Source organism: Pituophis catenifer, unplaced genomic scaffold, assembly GCF_029215685.1.
Source record: "Pituophis catenifer annectens isolate HBS135680 unplaced genomic scaffold, rPitCat1.0.hap2 SCAF_3, whole genome shotgun sequence".
Classification (NCBI taxonomy): domain Eukaryota; kingdom Metazoa; phylum Chordata; class Lepidosauria; order Squamata; family Colubridae; genus Pituophis; species Pituophis catenifer.
The window spans coordinates 25,101,771-25,125,162 of NW_027256883.1; the positions used below are offsets into that span (position 1 = coordinate 25,101,771).

The window sequence follows — 23,392 nt, forward strand, 5'->3', positions numbered from 1 at the left end:
GGGATGTCTTATTATTTTGGGGCGCATGGAGCAAAACAGGGCTCCTCTTACCATCTTACCTGATTTCCAGCTCTGTCTCCCTAATCCTAACCAGAGGAAATGGCGGGGACCAGATGTGCATGCAGTTAAATATTTTTTGGGAGGGCTTATTTTCGGGGGGTGTTATTTTAGCACATGCGCTCAAAAGCCCAATTGGGCTTATTATCAGGGGATGTCTTATTTTAGGGGGAACAGAGTAGAAAAGGTTGGGAACCCCTGGCTTAGGGACAGCAATCCCTGTCCTAATTGCCATCATAATCTGAGGACCACCTGTATTTCATTCAAAATTTCCTAATGATTCCTACTTTATTTGAGGACACACTGCATACAAACACTGTACAAATTGGTGTGTATTGCAGCTTTCTTTTTCAGTTTAGGGAATTTCAGGAAAGAACTATTAGCATTGTGTAATTTTAAGTGTAAATAATAAAAAATGAAAAACCACCACCATAGATTGCTAAAATAATTTTTTTTTTTAATTTGATTTATATGCCGCCCTTCTCCGGAGACTCAGGGCAGCTTACAATGCGTTAAGCAATAGCCTTCATACTTTTTGTATATTTATACAAAGTCAGCTTATTGCCCCCACAAACTGGGTCCTCAATTTACCTACCTTAGAAAGGATGGAAGGCTGAGTCAACCTTGAGCCTGGTGAGATTCGAACTTACAGTAATTGCAGACAGCTGGTATTAATCACAATGCTTTCAGTCTGCTGAGCCACCAGGCCTACTAAAATTCATTTTAGTAGTATTTTAAGAATATACTGGTATATTTCAAACGTCTGTACAAGGTCTGGTACATTTCAAACGTTTACTAAAAAGCTATTGTATGAATACCTGTAAACAAATTAAATAAAAAAGTTACAGATTTTTTTGGTGACACCTGCAAGAGAATAAGACTTCTAGTTACATTGTTAAATTGAAGGAAGGCATTTCAGATACAATTTGGTACTAAAATTTGGGACATTATGTTAAATATGTTTGTCATCATTTATATTTGTTATGATAGTTAAACTGCAAAGAATTTTTTAATACTATGTGCTACAGTTGCAAAAAAATATTTAAACTGGATTTAATGAAATGCAAGTAGACCAATTAAGAAAAAACAGTTGTAGCTGCAGAGGTATATAATTGTTTCAAAAACAGCATGTGAAACACTGTTCATTAATCTATAGTTGCTAAAATATTGGTACTAATATTACCAGTTATTATATATTGTTTTAAGAATCTAAAAAATAGTAATTATTATAGGCAAAAATGGAGCTGGACCAAAGAGAGATGATTAAAGAGAACTTTAACATTTATAGCTTAAGAAGATTACTACTGTGACATTTATTTCAAAGAAAAGCATGCATTTTTTTGCAAAAGAAGGACTTGATCAATTAAGAAATTTCAGCTCTTTTGTGTCTCAACCATGAACAATTATCTACATTCAGAAATCAATTGTCATGTGTCCCGTCCCGTCCACCCCCACCCATGGTCAAGATAAAAAAAAATAGCCTTTTCTTTATTATGAGCAGCAATTAAAAACAGGTAAAAATAATTCTTGACAATAAATTTTCTGTTTTGATCCCAAATAGTTAAAACAAAGGTAAATTCCAAGGAATTGCATTGTTTTGTCCAGTTTATACTGATATTATTAGAAGACTCCCTCTCTCTCTACACACACACACACACACACACACACACACACATATTGGCAATGATATATATATGATCAAAACAGAAAATTTATTATCAAGAACTATTTTTATCTGATTTTAAACACACACATACACACCTACATACATACCGGTATATGCATACATACATTCATTCATACATACCATACATACATACAGTGCTGTATTCAATTATATGGGTCAATGAAATTGGATGTTCACACTGGATGCATATTGGCAATGATTTACTGTAACAGCCCTGGGCTTGTGCAGAAAAATATGCAGCTTCAGCACAGTGGAGTTAGGAATTGTAGGAAAATCACTCATGTTTAGGAGAGCATAGAATTCCACAGTATCGCATGCCTATAGGCCAGAGTACAGTAACATTAAATGCAGTGGCATTGCGGTGTTGTTAGTATAAGCAAAGGGATTATCATATAAACAGGAAGCTGTTTATAACTAATAAAAGAAAAACCACTTAATAAGGTTTCTAAGTGTGAGAAGACTTTAATAAATGCTATTGTTAATGTGCAAAGAATGTGAGGTCAACAACTTCTCAATATGCAGAAAATAGAAGTCCTATATTATTAGGATGGTACAAAACCATGCTGCTATTGAGTATTAGCTTTAACATATTGTTTCCCAAATGAGCTTTCAGCATCTCTTTATGGTTTATTTTAGCTGCTAATAATTAAGGAACATTTCCTGCTTGGCTAATTTTTTTTTTTTAATTCTCTTCTCCAAAGGAATGTAAAATATGATTTATTTAAAAGATGTGTCATTCCTGTTATTATTCTAAGCATTGTTTTAATAGTGAAACCTGACATTAATTAAGTTCCAAAGTTGCAAAGATCATACACAGCTTTATTTTAAATAAAATCTCAATGGGACGTACTCCTAGGTTAATATACACATGACCATGGTCTAAATCCTAATAATACACATGTTTCTGTTAAGAAAAACTGTGTAGTTACTTTTATAATATCATGAAAAGAATGACAAATAAATGCATATTGGTTGGATTAACCCTTGAATTAAACACAAATGTGCAATAAATAAATGTTCCTCTGCATGTTATAGCTAAAAAGAAAACTGAAATATTCAGTTCCTTATGAAAAATGTAGAGGCCTTCATAAGTAGAGACCTTTAAAAGATTAGCAACTTATACAATTGTGTACATTTAATTACAAAAATAGAAAGGACTGAACATTTTTATAATTCTATTGATGCCCTATTTAAATGCTTTCCAGTATAGTACACCGACACACACAAAAAAAAAAAAAAAGCTTAGGTTCTTTTAAAGAAGCGAAATACTCCTAAACCTAAAATGATTATATTAAGCTCAAGGCTTCTCTCATTAACAAGTCAATTGGAAAATGCATATTGCAACATTTCATACAAGATTTAAAGACACAAAAAGCATACAGATAAGAGGGATGTTTTCACAAAAAGTAAGCATGTACTCTGAAGACTAGGAACTGTAACAATAAAAATGAAGAGGCTAGAACAGATTTTACATGGCTGAAAAGAGTGATCTGAAGGCCTTGGGACATGCGCTTGGGAATACATGCTTTCTTTTGTAATAATTTTTGTTTTGTTTTTCTAAACTGGTAGGATTATAGAATCTTAAATATGGAGATAGATTTATATTGCTACATAATGTATTCATGCATCAAAAGGTAAAAATTACTGTAAGATGCAAGGTAGATTTAAATACATTTAAATGCTTGAATAAAACTAACAACATTCACTGTAAAGATATGCTCTTTTTTCTATCATTTCATTAAAAAGCAATCATAACCCATAATGAAACAGTGGTTAAAACTGGATGACCTACTGCAAAGTGATGGCTTAATTGTTCCTGTGTCCACTTAAGAAATATTTTTGAAAGTGCTAAACAAAAAATCTTTCTTCCCCACTGAAACTCACACATACACACATCAAGAATACATTTTACACATTTTGCAAATAGCAAGCAGTATTGCTAATTTACACCTACAGTGTATTGTTAATGTTAATAGCATTTTGAAATGAGCAATTATTTTGCTTAACGTTCTTTGAGTATTTTGTATCTGAATGAAATCTGTATTTGCTGCTACCTAATCATGCTATTTAAAATACTTGTAAAGATATCCACGTTAGCATGCATGTTTTAATGCAGTAATGCAGTCCTATTATTTTAGCATAATAAATTTAAATATATTAACCAAAGCAACAGATGACCAATGATAGATTCATTAGTGTGTCAAGCATCTTTATACATCAAGTTCTGTTTATGTAATTGCTCACTGAAAAGCAGACAACAAACAGAAACACAGAGAGAGAGAGAGAGACACACACACAAACACTGCTGTTAACACCGTTCCAGTGCTGAAGGGGAAAGGCTCTGTTATTACTTACCTAGCATTATCCAACGTTTGTGCAAAAAGATCATTTTGTAAAATATTTGGAGATGAGAAAACCCCATGAAAATGTGATAACACCGAATTGCAGACCTGTCGCAATGTCTCAAATTGCATTTTTTTTCCTTCTTCCCTGCTATTCCTTCTTACCACCTGTGCAAAAAGTCATCTATTTTGCAGTCACCATCAAATGCAGATACGGCAATCAAGTTCCATATTTCTCCTGATCTCGATAAAAATTGTAGCTAAATGTGCAGGGATGGAGAAATAGTTGTAATGTCATTCTTCTAATTCAGTGGTAAAAAAATGTAAGACCCACACTGATTTCTCATCACTAGAGCAGGAATTCCAAACAGCAGCAATCTTTCTGGGCATTCCCAGCTGAAGTGTGAAGCTGAGCTGCATTCATGTAGCCTCCTCATATTTCTCGATGCCTCTTAAAAACACACACGGAATAAATGCTGCCCTCAGGAGTTTCAGCACATCTGGCTGCCAGCAATAAAATCTCAGAAGTAATAAAAAACAAGGATGAGCATCCGCACAGTTACTACTGCCTAGGAGGAGGAGGAGGAGGGAACATCCTCTGCAGCTTCTCCTCCACCCTTCCTCCTCTGAAAAAAAATGACTAGCACCAATGACAGAATACATAGGTCCTTTTTTGTTTTAGAACTTGACAGCAGCAGCACAATCTGAAGGACCCTTCTAAAAATAGTAAGAGATCTCTAAAGGATCCTATGGAGTGAGGAGACGATGGGAATAAATTCATTGCCTCCATTTTTTTTGAAAAGCTGCATCATTATCTGCATATGATAAGGCTTATTCTGTGATAAAGGCAATTCTGTCTTTGCCAGTTTAATTTGGTTTCCATGTACAGCTAAAGAACATTACAGCCGGTGCTGGATTATCTTGCATTAGTGACTGCACACCTTGTGCTCATGGCACCAAGACAATTATTTTTTTACCCAAATTTGCAAAAAATCTCCCACAGCAATTTGCCTGAGTGATCCAAAAGCAGAAAACCTGCAGCAGCCTTTTCAAATTTGCTGCATTCTATTCAGTAACGGAAGAAGGAAATTAAACCAAGAAAAGAGTCTTGACTTATTCAAAAGCATATGACTGAAACTTAGCACCCCTTGAGCCGACCAACAAGACAGTGGCTGGGTAGGAAAGGGGGGGAAACACCCTGAAATACAACCAAACTGTATAACAGACAATTCCACCTGAATAGATAAATATCATGCCACCGTTATCCATGGTTGTGTCCTATTGAATCAAATTACAGTGCAAGAATACAAGATTGCATATACTATCACCACTAAAGGGAAGAATGCCAGTTAGGATATTATACTTTGGAGTATTTAATTTATACCAACCACTTACAATCAGAAACACCATTAACACCATGCACTAAAAATGATTTGAAGAGCTAAGGAAAATGCAATGAGGAAACTACCGTGACCACTGGAAAGTTTTATATCTGGTATCTGAAGGTAAGTATCATTGTTGTTCTTAGATTGACCTACATGTAATAAATTTACAGAGGTATTCCAATGCAGCATAGAATTTAGCAAATTTATTTACAATTTTAATCATATAATACTACATATATAGATTTACTCAGAATAAGTTCCGTTAAATTCTCTGGGATTCATTATTGTGTATCAATGTAGTGATTGAAGGAACCACTAACTAGATTTAGTGTTCTGTACACCACTTTGCTGCCCTCTAGTGTTCATTTGGGCAATATGCCTAATTTAGATTAACCTTAAATATTAATTGTATTTAAGACTGTATGTTCCTTTTTTTGCTCTCATACTGAAGAATAGCTAACGAGTAACTCAAGAATAGGAAAGGATGAGCCTATTTGTTTTACTTCCTATAACATTTTTTTCACTTTCTAAATAAAAATAAGTATATGTATTATACTTTCTAAGTATATGTACTATTTTGCATGATTTTCTGACTTAAGTCCAAATATTTATATGCATATGAAGATTTTCCAATATATGCAAGAAATTTTCCATAATGCATGTTTTTTGCATACTATTCTTTTACATGATATATATCAATTGCAGTTTTATACTCTATATAGAGAATTATTACAATAGATAACCAAAGCAATCACATTAACACTTTTGTCCATAAATTTTACATGTAAACAATTTCGCCAGTCCTATCAAATGAATGACACCAGATTCTGAAGGAAAGGTTCTAGTAAAAAGAATTATGGCAGCAACAAGGTGAAGAACCTAATCTGAGATTCTGGATAATAGTAGCTCAAATAGACAGAGCCTTGGTAGCACAGTGGACTAATGAACTGTTATTAACATCTGCTGCTTGCAATTACTGCAAGTTCAAATCCCACCAGGCTCAAGGTTGACTCAGCCTTCCATCCTTTCAAAGGTAGGTTAATGAGGGCCCAGATTGTGGGGGCAATAAGCTGACTTTGTATAAATATACAAAAGTATGAAGGCTATTGCTTAATGCATTGTAAGCCGCCCTGAGTCTCCGGAGAAAGGAGGCATATAAATTAAAGCAAAAAAAAAAAAAAATAGGCAAATTATTTAATATAAAGTTATGTGCTTGCTGAAACTACTCTTATTCAGTGATTGAAAGTCAGAACATTGTTGGAGTTGGTATCAAGGGCTCGCCTGCTTGAGAAGTTGCTAAAAGGTGAAGGGCATAGAAAAGCCCAACCCCAACAAAATCTGCTGAGTCGGCTCCACAGGCTGTGAGATTTCTGAAGTAAACTATCCAGGATCACGGTGCTTTCCAATAATATATTATTATAGCAAACTGAGCTAAATGGTGACTCAACTTCTGCTCCTATTTAGAAGTATTGCTCCCTGCTTGTCTGCCTGCCTGCCTGCTGCAGCACTTCCAAATCGGAATATAGCCAACAGTCAGTGTTTTTATCTGCAATATTTATTTACTCCAGAACATGAGTGTCAGGCATCATACCAGGAGTATTCTAACAAAGGGAAGAAGCATTGCAGAAGTGCCATCGTGAATGCTGAGCAAGGCAAAAGTAATTAATAGTGGGACAGCAGCATGGTGGCAGCAGACCAGGAAGAAAACGGAGGAATGGAGTATCAGAAAGCATCGACAGGATTATGATAAGGCTAAGAGGCCTGGCACTCAAGGGGAGTTGAAATCTGAGCCAAAATTAGTACATTATAGGAGAGGAGAGGTTAATTGGCATGGTTTTGCTTCAGCATATCAAAGAAGCAAGTTTTCTGTGACTGGGTTTACCCAATATAGAGCAGTTTTTTTCTTCTTCTTTTTAAAGAATAAAGTTGTGTTTCTACAGCACCCTGGGGAGAGAATTTTTTACTTCCTTGGCTTTCTATCTACAGTGGTCCAATGAAAATCTATTCCCTTTTAACTTAAAGGAAAGGAATAACCTTTTTGCTGAGGATTTTGGCTGGCCCAGGAATTCTGGGAGTTGAAGTCCATAAGTCATAAAAGGGTCATAGTTCCCCACCCCGATCTAAGGGATTCCACAGCAGTTGCATATACTAAAATATCACCAAATGGAACTACATAAGAATCAATAGGATGCTAAAATATTGACATAAATATTCCTAAATTCTTATACTAGCAAGGTAGCATAGTGGCTAGAATTTCAGAGACCATCTACCACAGCCTCAACCATAATATTTCAAAGAAATTATTGCAGATCCCAAATCATTGCTTCCTAGAATGAAAACAATGATGATTATAGATGCTATCTTTGGGAGACAAAAACCTATATAGGAATGTGTTATGTGTACACTTCAAAATTATTCAAAAAAGAATCACTTCAAATCTTCTGTGACCACAACGCTTCTCTGATATTCATAAAAACACCCTGACTTCTTGACAGAATTTTGCACACAGAGAGCTATGCTTACAGAATAAGGTTCAAACACTTTCTCCAAATCATTTTTGAAATGAGTATAGCAATAGTGAGTTTTATCTAAGAAAATTATCAGATATTGGGTTCATTCCCCCATCCTGCTTGTGCCAGTATAAGGACAGGCCACTAACCATTTCCTGAGAATAGGAATACACAGCACACAAAGTGTTCCATTATCCTAGCCCCATGATGGCGAACCTATGGCACACGTGCCACAGGTGGCACGCGGAGCCATATTAGTGGGCACGCCAGCTCAGCTCTGGGGCGCATGCACGCACCGGCCAGCTGATTTTTGGGCCTTCTGGGCCCACCAGAAGTAGGGAAACAGCTGTTTCCTGCCTCTGGAGGGCCTGGGGGGGTGGGGAAGGCCCGTTTTTCTTTCTTACCTGGCTCCAGATCCTCTTTGTGTATCTGGGAATGGCGAAAACAGCCTTTCCCACTCCCTTGGAGGCCCTATGGAGGCTGAAAGGGCCCATTTCCCCACTCCCGGTGGGAGATGAAGTGATGTTTTTTCCTGTCCCCAGCCTTCAGAGACTCCTAGAGAGGCTCCTAGAGACTCCTAGAGAGGCTCCTAGAGATTCCTAGAGAGGTTCTGGAGGCTGGGGACAGCAAAAAATGTCACTTCCTGTCCCACCAGGAGTTGGGAAATGGGCCCTTTCAGCCTCCGTAGGGCCTCCAAGGGAGTGGGAAAGGCTGTTTTCGCCGTTCCCAGATACACAGAGAGGATTTGGAACCAGGTAAGAAAGAAAAACGGGCCTACCAGGCCATTATGTGCCAGGAGCGGGGGGGAGGGGGGAGGTGGTTGCACACACATGCGCGTGGGCACGTGCGTGCGCGACCCTCCCCCGCCCCCCCCTCTCCTGGCACGCGATGACAAAAAGGTTAGCCATCACTGTCCTAGCCCATCACAAAGGTATATTTTTCCCACCTTTTCTTGCTTTGAGTCAAAAGAAGTCTTTCCCAACTTCTGCCAAAACCAATAGTGTTACATGGTTCATTGCTATGCTTTATTTCAGGGGTGTCAAACTCAAGGCCTGCAGGCTGGATCCGGCCTCTTAGGGTGTTTAGATCTGGCCCGCGGGCTGCCCTGGAAACAGCAAAGGACCTGCCTCTGGTGCCTCTGCCAGCGAAAACAGAGCTCAGGGGGGCACAATGTGGGCCTCCCTGACTCCATTTTTGCTGGCAGAGAGCTGCAGTAGGTCATTGCGGCCGAAAACGGAGCCTTGACAAGTGATGTTGAGCTAGCCACACCCACCCTGGCCCCCCGAGGTCAACACAACCGATGCGGCTCTCAATGAAATCAAACTTGACACCCCTGGCTTTATTTTGTAGTATGTAAATGCCTCCAATTGGCAACTGTGTATTGTGTGTGCCTTCTCCTCTCCATTAATAGGTTGCTGCCCTCCAAGCCCATTTCATCCTGGGCTGCTGGGGGCCTGTCCTCTTCTGAAGAAGCTGAACATGATGAACTGGTGAAATGATGGGCCATTTTTTTCCCCTTTGTTTTACCAGTAGACTACTGGAATGACAAATTGTTGCTTTTGCCCCCTTTTTGTTTTATCAGTCTTTAGGTGCACCAATAAAAGGCTTAACTTTTGTTGTCTGTTTTGAGCTTGTTCATTGGTCATCAATGACATAGTAGAGCTTTTCTAAAAAATAGATGAACTTGACCGGAGTTCTCTCAATTATCTCTTCTAGCCCAAGTGAAAGGAAGCATAGTAAAACTGTGGTGTGTTTTTTTTTTTATTCCTACTGTCTAGCAATGGATGGGTGGGAAATCATGGGGGGGGAGGGCATAGCAGAACGGGGGGAGACATCATGCCCTCAGAGACTGACCACAGAAAGAAAAGTAATTGCTAGTTGCAGTTACCATGCAGAATTTTTCATGCTGCAAGTTCCAATTTAACAAATTTGTTGGTGCTGAGTGAGCAATGAATTAAGAAATACACCGTGAACTTCAGCAAAGCCTCCTTTCTTCATGATTGTCCGCAAGTTCAGCTACAGTGAAGACTTTTGATAATTTACCATGATGACTGACACTATGGTTACAAAGATATGAAATTAGAAGTCTAGGTAACCACTGCCTATGAGAAAGGAAGATTCACTTCTTACATCTTGAAGGATCAAACCTGGGTCATTCACCAGGACCAGAGGTTTAGTCTTCTGAGCTTTCGGACTTGTGCTGAAGCCTATTCTCAGGGAACTTTTCTTTCACCAGAATGTTCTCTCACATTCTGGTTTGAAAAAGGGGTCAAAGAGGCCATCTACATTAAGATTGAAAGCTTTCTCTCAACAAAGGGGGAGGGATATGACACTGCCAATTTTCTGTTTACAAAAATTCAGCAGTTCCATGAAGGTTCCATACCCATTTGAACTATTCAAGAGACCCTGAGGGCACAGATAAACCTCCAAGTGGCCTCAACGACTCTCAGAAAGAGTGCTAACAACCAGATGGCTGCAAGGAATATAAATCTTTCCATTCTCCACCATTCATTTATTCTGGGACACGTATATTTGCCTTCATTCGTGACTTCTTACATCAGCCAATAACCAATGACTACAGCAGCCTAATACATTCAATTTTCCTATAAGCATCTAAAATGTTTTAGCATCTTATTGTGACAGGATTAACAATCAACACTATTCACTGGTAACATTAAGTTCTATGCTCATTTTCCTTACTGCCTTGACTTATGAAACAGAAATCAATATCTAATCCATTTACACTGTGTGAAGCTACTTATTGTTGTAGCCAAAATCTGGCTCAATTAGAGCAACCACATCACATTGAGCAACATAAATTTATTAACATGCATACTATATAATGTACACTGAACTTGTAGCAAAGCATTGGCTGTTTGCTGAGCAGTCTTGAATAAAACACCAAGCTTATATATCTTTGGCCTACTACATTTCAAAGGACAGAAAAAGAAAAAGGCAGACACAGTATAAATTACAGCATGATATTAGGATGTTTTTGATAAATCCATCTGGGTGATCGTCACATTTTTTTATCCTTTCCTATTAGATCAGCATGTTAGCGATATCATTTTTGAGATATGGCCAGTAAATCTATTTGAATTGGATTCACCACCATCTATGATATGCCTCTCCGTCCTGGTGAACTATTTAAAGTGCCCTTATAAGAAAATATTCACCTATTTTGGTTTACTGGTCCACTGATCCCTATTCAATTCCTTCCTCTGTCACCATTCAGGGTTAATTCAGCTTGCTGTGAATGTTTTCTTATAATGGCACCTTAAATAGTTCACATGTATGGAGAGGCACCTCATAAGTGGTGGTGAATCCAATTCACATGTGCATGGCAGGTATCTTTTACCACCATAATACTGAGAGCTGCTGGCAATATATCACATTGTTTTCATGTGTGAATGGTAAGGGATTCTTCCCTCCAGCTATCATGCTTAATGATATTAATATATAGCTCTTGATATTATATTTTGTGGGCCTTTTCGTGTAGAGGATCCTTTTTTGTATTATGATTTCATAATTGATTGTGTTAAGTTGCAATACTATTGCATTTTTTATTCCATATTTATAGGAGCTGCTTTGTACTGCTATTGTGTTAGTTCCAAATGAGGTATTGAATCAATAGACTTCAAAATTGTAAACAGGTACTTTAGGGAATAAACAACAAGAGACAAAAAGGCCATCAAAGGCATTTCATCTGGGATAATTTTATCATAAAGATATAAAGAAAAACATACCTACCAGCAATGGAAGGATATTGTTAATATTGTTAATAATAGGACAAGCATAGTAGCATGAAAGATACAATGCAGCCCACAATTCAGCTGAAATGAGGATTTCTCATTAATTTTGGATTGATTGATTGCCATGAAGAAAAACAAGAAGTTCAGGGAAAATATATAAAAATGTACCAGAGAACAAGATGAAATGAACATTATCATGTGTTGTAAGGCCTACATGTACATTTTAATAAAATGATTAATTATTTTATTAAAGTTACCCCAAATTTTCTAATATGCTCTGCAAAATATCTCAGTTTAGCTATGATGCCACCGTAGCATTTGCCTGAAAATGGGAAAATGAGAGATTGTACACCCAAAATAATGAAAACTACAATATTCTCATTTATTATGCATCAAAACATACCGTCAAGAATGTAGAAAGGACAATTCTTTATTTAGATTAGGTGAACCTACTACCTGTCTTTTACACCCCATAGTGAACACACAAATAAAATGCATCACCAATAAATTGTTTTGAATGTTTCCCTGTCACCACAAAAGTTACTAATCACTGCTAAAGCTTCTGATAGACATCTAACTTCTCTCTACTGTTAAACTAGAACCGAATATTTAAATAATGTTTTTAAGTACACTTTGAGACTCAGCTGTTGTATTTTTAGGATGCACAGAAAACCGCAGTGATCGTCAGATTGCACTTCAGAAGACAAATCAGATACTTAGTACAGGATTTGCAACAATTCAATCAATTTATTTTATTGATTTTATTCATTTATACATCGCCTTTCAAAATAAAATATTTCAAAAATAGCCCATAATAGGAATAATAAAGCAACAATAAAACAATAGACTACTGCAATGCAGTCTACATGGGGCTGTAAGAAGCTGCAACTGGTCCTGAATATGGTAACATAGACAATTAGGTGCATAGCTCATCTCAGGCTCATGTAACACATTTCCTGTGTGAGCTGCACTTTTTACCAACTGGATACAGTTCAAGGTGCTGGTTATTACCTGTAATGCCCTTCATAGGTGCCTGTTTATCTAAAAAACCATCTGGCTTCTCTGGCTTCTGTCCAGCTTCTATGATCAAGCAGAGTTGGCATGCTCCAAATCCCATCCATTAAAGAATCACATAATGAGATGTAGGAAGGGTGCCTTCTCTTGTCCTCTGGAGCACCATTCCCACCAAGACATGTATTAGAGGATGGCGGATCTCGCATACCTGACTGCCTTTTAATGATTGCTTTTCTTATGGTATTTGTGTGGTTTGTGGTTTTCATTGAATTTATTATTTTAAAAGGTTTACATCATTGCCCATATGTATTTTTTTGTTTTAATTTATATTTCACCATTATTGTAATTTATTTTTATTTATTTATTTATTATATGCCACATATTGCTACCCAAAGCAACTCTGGGCGGCTTACAATGTACTAAAATAGAACTATAAAAACAATTATGAATATAAAAATTAAAATTACAATAATTAAATATAGACAGCCCTATGAGGTGGGTTGGGCTAAGAGAGAGTATCTGGTCCAAAATCAGCCAGCCACTTTTCATGCCTAAGGTAGAACTAGAACTCATGGTCTCCCAGTTTCTAGCCTGGAACCTTAAGAAACCCATCCTACCCCAGTATTTTTGGGAAGAGACAATTCTTCAAGGCCTTCTGAAAGATAAGGAAGGTGAGATCCTACTGGACCTTGGGAGAAAGGAAGGGTTTTCCACAGGGCAGGGACAGCAGTGGAGAAGACATGCATCCTAAATCCCACTAGATGACAACATTTAAGGAAGGAACCTGGAATGTGCTCTCTATATCTGTCCTATTGGAATGGGCAGATACCCTCAGGGGAGTCAGTTCCATAAATAACCTGATCCCGTTCCCACATGGCTTACAGGCTTTATAGCACTTTGAATCTGGAAATAAACTGGAAGGCAGTACAGCTCGCACAGCAATGATGTAATATGGGTAAACCATGAAGTGCCCAGAACTGTGCTGCCACATTCTAGATCTGTTGTAATTTCTGCATGGTCTTCAAGGGCAGCCCTACGTAGAGCAGATTACAGTAATCAACCAAGAAACGGCCATGTATGAATGACCATGAGCAAGGCTTCTCGGTCCAGGAATGGATGCAATTCATGCACAAGATCGATCTGTACAAACAAGCTCCCTTAGCCAGGACTAGCTATTTGTTTTACAAGCAGAAACCGTTAAGTCAAGGAAGACCCCAAGGTTGCACACCAACTATGTCTGGGAGAGTGCTACCTGAACAAGAATGACATATCAGTAGACCCAGGAGAATCAAAACCCCACAGCTGGTTTCTCCCCGTTCCCTTCTAGTCTTCGGTCTTAAGCCAACATATTACTTGGCTGGCCAATGTGGAAATGTATAACTTGAAATCATCAGCATATTGATAATGCCATACCTCACACTACCAAATAGGCATTTTCAGAGGTCTCATGTAGATATTAAAGAAGAGCAAGAGACTTGAGTAACCAGCTCAAATTCCTCCCAGATAACCAAGCTCAGACATGGGCCCAGTCACTTTCAAAGTACCTGCTCAGCCAACATCTAATTCCAAGACACATTGAATGACATTATCTAACAGATGCTGAAAATATTCCTCATAGCTACCCTGCAAAGGCTCCTCCAATCTCTCCTTACCTAAAAGGGACCTGAACGTTCTAAATAGGGCCATTGGCCAGCTAACTGCAGCACAAAAAAAGTAGATTAGTAATTTACTTTGCTGTCTAATCATCATAAGATAAGTCTTAATAAAGGCTTTTATCTGTGACAGATCAGTTTCACTCCTCATCTTTCACCAGCAGGGCTTTAGGGATCTTTTGTGTTTATTATCTCCTGCAGTTCCTCAGATAACCAAGGAACCATGAAGATCCACAAGTGCAGAATCCACACTCTTGGAAACAACATGCCAGAGACGATAATCCCGTGCCCAACCAGGTTTCATCATGCAAGCCAGAACAGCCCTCTTATCCATAACATAATCATCGATGAAGAAAGGCTTTCTGCTAGCCAAATAGCATCAAATAGCAACAACCAAGCAGACATTGAAGCTCTGGAGACCAGTCTTGCGGCTGAAGTCAGGATGTCGGAATATGCCATACCTCCCTGTGCTGTTCATTAATGCAGTGCCCTTCCTCTGCCCTTTCCTCCTTCGCATCATGTCCTTCCCCTTGCCACTCCCTCCCATTCCCATCCTGCAGAAACCCAACATGCCCAACACAAACAATAGGAGGTAGATTAGTCCCCACCCAAGTTAATGGTGCTTCTGAGATCACTCAGTGGCTAACCTGAGCAATCTTCCTAATCAAACTCTCTCTATCCTCTCACCTGAATCACTAAAGAAGCCTCATACCCCATAAGCCTGGCAGGCTGAACCTGATCTTACCCAAAGGCAGGAGATTCAGCCCCCTCTCCAAAATAACAATTAAAAAGTATATATGCTTGCAAATGCAAGTCTTCCCCTACAGGCCACCAGCCACCATAATTGAAATCATGCCACTCCATCTAAATCCTGAGTTCCAGAGAAAGAGAAGAAGTTGCCAAGATGAGTGCTGGCCATTTGGCCAGCCAAACAGCAGGCACAGGACCCAGGTCAGTTCTTCCACAAGACCACCACCTATTCCAGGTCCCACTGCTGCTGTCTGTCTTGGTATCCATCCTCTTTCAAGCAAGGATTCTTACTCCCAGGAAGCTGTAGCCACAGACACCTCACCATAGTCACCTGGCCCAGCCAAGTATCCTCCTGTTCTCGGCACAAGTCAGGAAGTGGAGAATGAAAAATAAGGCTGCTGTTAACCTGACTTCCTCCTCTCTGCATCCCTGTGCCTTCAGGAACCTGTCAAATGCCACCAGTCAGCTGCACTGAAAGTAGCTGATCCTATCCCCACGAGGCTCTGCTGACAGACAGCCATACCCTTCGACACTTTTGAAGCTGAGAAGCTGCAACTTGCTGCCCCTCCACCAGTCCACTGCTATCCAGCCAGATTTAGACAGGATTTTCTCAGCCACTGCCTCTTTTGCTTTTCATATCTCCCTTGGCAACCCTTGGCTTCCCAGCATCGCTGGCAATGTATTGCACGGCGGAAGAAATCACCAAACTTCACACACCCACAGCAACATACAAAAACCCTCAAAAATTGTTATCCCATCCATCACCCATGTTACCCAGGGCCATAATGGGAAAAAAATCCTATATGACTGTTTTTACTGCTCAGAACTGTAGAACTTAGCAGTCTTAGACATTTATAGAATAAAATAAGATAATTATAGTGAAGAACATACAAGCCCGAGATGAAAAATGCAGGCGTGATCTAACATTTGAATACTTAGCAATAACGATTTCCTCGTGCTTTGGTCTTTTTATAAATTAACACACTAGGTGAAAAGTGCCTGGGAGCCTATGCTTCAAAGCAGAAGTGTGTGGCAGCGCATACAACGCCTATAAATTGGCTATATTTAAATTATGTGCTTGTGCCACAAGCAAAGTATGTGGCATGAACAGCTAACCTCAGTCAGCTGTGGGACTAGGAAGGGGTTAAAAGAACTCCACATGGATTTGAATTAAAGTGCCTTTCTGGTTAAACATGTCTTGCAAATGCTGTAAGCCTGTCAAAAAATGTGGCAATTCCTCTGCCTAAGAAAAAAAAATGTGGGTAAAAAGCGGAACAACCTTGCTTTGCATTATAGAGCTCATTGCCAGAATTTTTGCAGAGAGTGATTATAGTTTCCTAATAACGATTGGCTTCAGGGGCTCATGAATCCTCATCATTCTTTGTTAGGCTTCGTACAGGCATTCTTCCTGTAGCAATTTTAAAAACTGTCCTTGCCAATGCAGGTCAACAAGCAATGAACATCAAAAAAAAAAAAAAAGCCTCAGTAGAATCTCTCATATCTAAACACTGAATGTTTCTTTACACACATGTCCCCAAATATAAACAAACAACATTTTAAACAAAGCAATTTGGGAACACCATTTATATGTCCAGTATATATTAGGATGTAGGGATCAGACTGTCCTATTTGCAAGTTCTTTCTTGTGTCCTAAATACCAGGGATGTGCATGTATATGTGTTTCCCTTCTATTTCCTACATGGGTTTATGCCCCCACTATGCTTGCTATGATAAGAAACAGCTGGCTTCTTTGTTGTTGCTTTTCTCTCTCATTAAAGGCTTTCTTTGTCTTGCAATGGTCTTAAGAGTGTTTTTTCTTCCAGCAACTTATTTTCTTCTCTCTATGGGTAGGTTAGGGAAGGGGATAGAGGTGATGTTTGACCATTAACAAAGTGGATATTATATAATGAACTATCTTGCTGAAAGGGACAGACATACAAAATAAGTAAAAGGTTTTTTTTTTTCTCCTCTGTTTTCTTTTCTTTGCACTCAGGTCTGATCTGCATGAGTACAGATTCTGTAGCATGAGTGCAGACCACTGACCTCTTCTCAACAACAGGAACACACAACAGCACTGTGTGCCTGCCCCCAGTCCACCAGGAAGGTGGACAATCTCTGCCTCGTCCATGCTAAATGTTGAAAGTGGTGTTTTTATAATTTTGCTGCCATAAGCAATGCTATACAGTTCTGCTGCACCTCATCTCATTGAAGGCATATATATCCACTTCAGTTCACTACAATATGCGGCTGCCGCCGCCTCCTCCTCTTCTGCCTCTCCACCAATTAGCATACAAGAAGTGTTGAATATGATGAGAGGGCAATGGAGGAGAAATCATATAAAAGGTTAGTCAATGGAAGCAGCATCCTCAAAAGCCCACCCAATTAAAGGAAAATAGTTAAGGATTACAGAAATAGGAATCCACTAATTGGGGGCTTTGGAAAGTGCAGTCCAGGCAAAACATAAGCCAGCGTTATTACTGAAGTGAAGGAAGGGGTTAACATCTGGAAGTGTATTTCTTAATCCATTTTAGCGCCAATCAGTTTACATACTGCAGTCTAGCAGCTTAATGTTGGAGCTGGGGAAAGCCCTCATTGTCTAAAATGGAGAAGGAAATGGCAATGAAGCTTTACCAGTATTCTCTAGGTAGAAGGGCTCCGTTTCACTGAGAGAGTGAAATGGAGACTCTATGTTTCCGATATCAGGGGTCTCCAACCTTGGCAACTTTAAATCTTGTGGACTTCAATTCCCAGAATTCCTCAGCCAGCTTTGCTGGCTGAGGAATTCTAGGAGTTGAAGTCCACAAGTATTAAAGTTGCCAAGGTTGGAGACCCCTGTCCTATATAATTATTGTCTTAATAAATATGAATGTTTTTGGACAAAACAGTCAATATAAAGATATGATTTGGTTAAATGCACTATAAACTGGTGCTATGGAATATATGGATATCTTTAAAAGACACAATAGCAACAGCACTTAGACTTATATACCGCTTCACAGTGCTTTAGAGCCCTCGCTAAGCGGTTTACAGCGTCAACAAATTGGCCCAACAATCTGGGTCCTCATTTTACTGACCTCAGAAGGATGGAAGGCTGAGTTAAGCTTGAGAATAGTGATGGAGAACAAAGGACACGGCTGAAGTCCTGTGTTACTATGACCTGCCTGATTTTTTATTTTTTGCTCCTGAATCTGGCTTTGAGAAGTCACAAATCGAATTGGCACCAACAAAATTTGAAAAGCTAGCCAAACATCAAACATGACTGGGAGAGTGTGTTGCAAGGCACAGATAAAAGTGAAAGCCACAGCAGCTCAGTCTTGCCAGGGTTCGGCCAGCGTCTCCCTCACCCAAATCCTCACAGCCTCCAGGCACTGGTATAGGACTTTAGCGGGATTGCTCTTTGTTCCTCTTTAATTATATTGTTGTACATCCTGATACACCGTGTTGCTTCAATGTATGACATGATTAGAATTTATTAACATTCTATTATTTAGACAGCCTAAAGTATTGAAAATATAGATTCCGCAACATTATGTGTTTGGCCCAGGGTGGAGTCGTACAACCAGGAATCATCAGCCTGCTGCTGCTGCACCCCATGCTGATGGGTTACTTAACCAGTGGCTTCATGTAAATGTTAAACAGGAGTGGCATGAGACTAGAGCTCTGATACACTCTGTAAAGCAGAGGCCTCGGGCTTGAACTTCTCTACCCCCAATGAATACTGACTGGAACTAGAGCAGAAGAGGAGAACCAGCATAACATAGTATCTCCCACTTCCAATCTTCTAAGTCAGGCCACAAAGGCACTTTGAGGTCACTGAGAAATCAAGGAGAGGCCAGGCACAATCCAATCCCACCCGAGGTCATTGACAAGTGCGATCATGGGTATCTCAGTACCAAAATCAGGCTTGAATCCTGACTGAAAGTCATTTATATAGGCACCGCTGTTAAAAGTCACTGCATTCCAGTGTTTTTCCTGTTTCTTCTCATTTTTAAAGAAACCTAGTTTCCCCTATTATACTAAAACAAAAGCAAGCAATATTTTTGTATTGGATTACTTGTTTAATTTTGAGAACAGATTAAAGAGCAGAAACAAAGTAATTGTTCTATAAAGGGCAGCTGGATTAAATACGGCCAGTCACAAAATTTTATTTCAGAAGAACTGCCTATATTTTCTTGATGCAAAATAACTCTGAAATTTAAATAGGTTTCATGAGGAGTGGGGGGACTGCACTGTTATTAATTTTCTTGACCCCCTTAACGGACATAAAGATACCAGTAGACAGACAGACAGACAGATTTAAAAGTCGTGGAATATATTTGATGGGCTTGGGCTTTGAAAACATTGTTTTGCAATGTTTTTCTTTGTCTCAGTCGTATCAGATAAGTGGTTTTATAAAATTTGTCAAAGATATCCAGGCAGTTTAATACGTTGCTTGCATGAATCCACTAGCTGTCTGAAGCCCTAGAGTAAGAATACCAGTTAATTACACTCAGTCTTGATGTCAAATGGTTCCATTAATTTTTGGAACAATTCATTTGTCCTATACAGAATCCAGAGGTCACTGCTGGCAGACAATGACATATATTAAATTGTAGGAAGAGCATGTAAAGGCACTTCTAATCTTGTCTTTGTATTTGTTAGGGCAAACCTCAGAGTAGACCAAATAGGACTTAAAACAAGAGTAAAGTAATATCAGACCATTTCAATTTCCCAGGACACTTCATGATAGACTTCAAAGTGGCTGTTTTGAAACAATTGAATTTTAACAGCACCATCTAGTGATAAATTGCTGAACTCACATACATCAAAAGGTTGCACACAAACTCAGATCTCAGTGAATACAATGGTTTTTCTTTTTACACATTTTACATTTTTTTACAACTGCTAATAGATAAGATATATATAATCTGCATAACCAAACTATCTAGTGCTTACACAATGTATATTTCTGACTGAGGGAGGAAAGCCCCCTCAATAGATCTTTATACCGGATGGAAGGTTTAAATATGAAGATATGAAAATATGAAGAGCTACTGAGGGAACTAAACTTCACCTGTAACATTTCCATACAGCAATTTCATCACTACATTTTACACCAGCTGCAGTTTGTGAAACCTATCAAGAGCACTTATACTGTGACAACATAAATTTACCAGATTATGAACTAGAGTGGTTAGGCTATCACTGCTGTGGAATGGGCTTACCTATACTGGCCGGTCAAAACTTGCCAAATAAGCTCCAAAACACATAAATTTCTAGTAATAACAATAGACTACATTTACTACTGTTGCAGTCAACCTAATTGGTTTCCCCCTCATAATCTTTGGTGCCCCATATCCCTCTGTTGCAGTGAGTGTGGCATGCAGGTAAGACCAAGGCATTAGTCCTGCCTGGAAAATGGAGGGAGAGGTGGCAGCAGGAATGGGGCTGCAGCCATAAGGAGGCAGAAAGAGAGAGGGAAGGAGTGGTAGTGGCCAAGACTTGTCCCTGATTTACTCCCATCTTGCTCTTGAGCAACAAACAGCATCAAGCCTTATAGTAATTGCGGTGTCCTTAAGATTTAATATTATTTAAATAAAATAAACATTCATAATTTATTATGTTTTTTTAGTCTTGTATATTTATTTGCTGAAAAGATAAATGTGGTCCATCATCAACTCTCAGACATGGCCTCACTGCTACATGGAAAAAGGTTGCCAACTCCTGCTTTATAGCATCATACTGATATATAAAACAGACCTGCCAACTTCTAAAAGTAGTTAAATATATCCTTAAATTCTTGCTAATAGAATATATTAACAAGATAGCAACTGTTTTTTTTTAAATAAACAAAGTCAGTTCCTTACCTGTCTACTGTGTCACCCACCACCTTTCCTCCTGAACCGTTTATGGACTCTTGCCTTGTAATCCCTTGAGATCTACTTCGTTCCAAGGCTGACTGTTCTTGCAGCTTTGTTTTTTTGTCCTGAGGTGCTTTTTCATTCTGCAGTCCTCTAAAACCCTCTTGATCAGACTTCTGTGGGGTGTTAGTTCCACTATTATAAAACCATGCTCCAGATTTTGTGAGGATTTCTTGTTGCTTTCGACATGAATTACACACCCACATTACCTACAAATAATATGCAGAAAATATTATCGTTTTTTGAAAGTAATCTTGACAAATTCACACTAAAATGAGATGTAATAAATTATTATAGAACATTAAAAATAACATTAAATGTCAATGTTTTAAATTAATAGAATTTTAACCGGTTTTTTTAAGTTTAACTACTTGTTTGTAACTCCAGAAACCCAAGTTTCAAAAAAAATTGCCATTATTGCCCAGCAATTAACAGACATATTCTCTTGAATCATAGAAATGAAATCATGAAATGTTAATAAAATATACATATTTTATTAATAACAGCATTATTTTATGCAAGAGACTGCTACATTAAATGCCCAAACCCCAAACCTGAATTCTGAAACATATTATCAACATGAAACATATTTTTATAGAAAACCATCTAAGTGCCATTGTTTAATGATATACTGTATATTTTCTCCCAAACTAAAATAATAATAGAAAAATATGAAATCGCCAAGTATTTTACTGGTAGTAAAATGTTGGTAGCACAATCAGAAATAGTAGAATAGTTTATCTTTGTTGATTCAGAGTTTAACAACCAATGATTAACTTTAATCTCTGGTCCTCAACTTTTCAAGGACTTTTAGTTATATTACTGTGCCAGTGTAATTTGACATCAAAGAAATATGTTTGTTGAGTCAGAAAGATGCTCTTTTATCACTTGAAAAACTAACAAAATCCCAACCAAAAATTAGAAAAATACAGTCAATTTACTATCTCCATTTTCAATAAGAATGCCTAGCTTCTTCAATATGAAAGTCAGTATTCTTGCCAGGCTAACACATCTGATTTTATAATATCAGTTCTTCCACTTTATATATATTTCCAATGGTTCAGATTAAAATAATCCTCCTAGAATTATAGTTTCCCTATTTTGATGTGTGTAATGTGTTTTTTTTAAAGATTGAAATTGTAGGTAACCTTCAGGGAAATACTTGAAAATACATAAAACTACATAACAGCCAAAGAGAGGTGTTGTATTTAGTCTGTCTGGTATTATTTTTGAGGTCATTCCAGTTACCCTACCTCCAGGCATTGTGGCCTCCCATAAATTGCTTCATCTCATTTCTGTACTAGAATAATAGTTACAGCAGAATCTTATGATGATGGGAAGCATTTTCGATATTTTCTGTAACAAAAAGTCTATCTAAAATGTTCAGGGGAAGAGGCATCAAAATCCTTGGAAAAGTTTATTTTTAAAAAAACAAAAAACCTTCAGATAGAAAAGGAAAGAAGATATTGGAGAACAGGTTCCTTTAATTGCTAAATCAAGCATGCCTCATAAACCAAAACATGCCAAGGCCTCTGAATAATCCTTTGGGGTGGATCATACGCAATAGAAGCAGCGGGTAGATAAAGTGGGAAGGAAGGCCAAGAGCTCTCTCATCAGGAAAAGAAAAATAGCCTCAGGCTTCATTCTCTGCAGATCAGCATCAATTTCAGCTGAGAGTAAAGTTGTAGGACCAAAATCAGTTATTACTGCTTGACAGGATCTATTTACCAAGAAAAGAGCAAAAGAAAAAAGAAAAAGAAAATAAACAAACAACTCTTTCAGCTGTTCTGTTCTCTACTGTACGTATCATATAAATGGCACAACTATTTTCCATATATATTGATACGACTTCTTAAAATAATTTTAATTGTTCTACAATGTCATTGCTCTGCTTGGTATTGGAGTCCCTCACAACTGCTTTAAAATAAACAGGAAATATGCTTTGCATACTTCCTGAAATTTTTTCCAACTCTTTCCCGGTAATGATCTTACAGTCATCTGTATTTTTCTCTGTATAACAATGTTGTGCCTCTGTATAGTTGTGCATATCTATGCACAGAGAAACACAGGATACCACTCTGTGTCAAATCACCAGGAGGGGAATTAAGATGTCAAGGAGCTTAGAATGGAACAGTCGACAACATTCCAAGCCATTGTTCAGCAGTTTCTCATATCAAAATATATTGGAGAGGGGGGTTTCCTGATTTGTTTTTCCTTCACAGTTCACAGCTGTGATCCAGCTTATTTTTGAATTTGGTCTTTCTTCTGCCACTTCCAACATCAAGCTTGCTCCTCTACAGAGTTCCCAAAACATTATTTTGTAGACAGGCAGGCAGAGAAAGT

General features: G+C 38.2%; 1 protein-coding gene across 20 annotated transcripts in view; it reads right to left on the reverse strand.

Annotated features, from left to right (window-relative positions):
* Positions 1-23,392, reverse strand: part of RIMS2 (regulating synaptic membrane exocytosis 2) — a 267,667-nt gene that overhangs the window by 173,379 nt on the left and 70,896 nt on the right. For 11 of the 20 annotated variants that reach the window (XM_070940393.1, XM_070940392.1, XM_070940401.1 and 8 more), the window contains exon 1: positions 4,100-4,218. In XM_070940393.1, coding sequence (XP_070796494.1) covers positions 4,100-4,218 — 119 coding nt within the window. Of the gene's footprint in view, positions 1-948; positions 990-4,099; positions 4,219-20,995; positions 21,259-23,392 lie in introns of those variants that run through there. The other 9 variants (XM_070940384.1, XM_070940387.1, XM_070940383.1 and 6 more) reach the window with 2 other exon arrangements.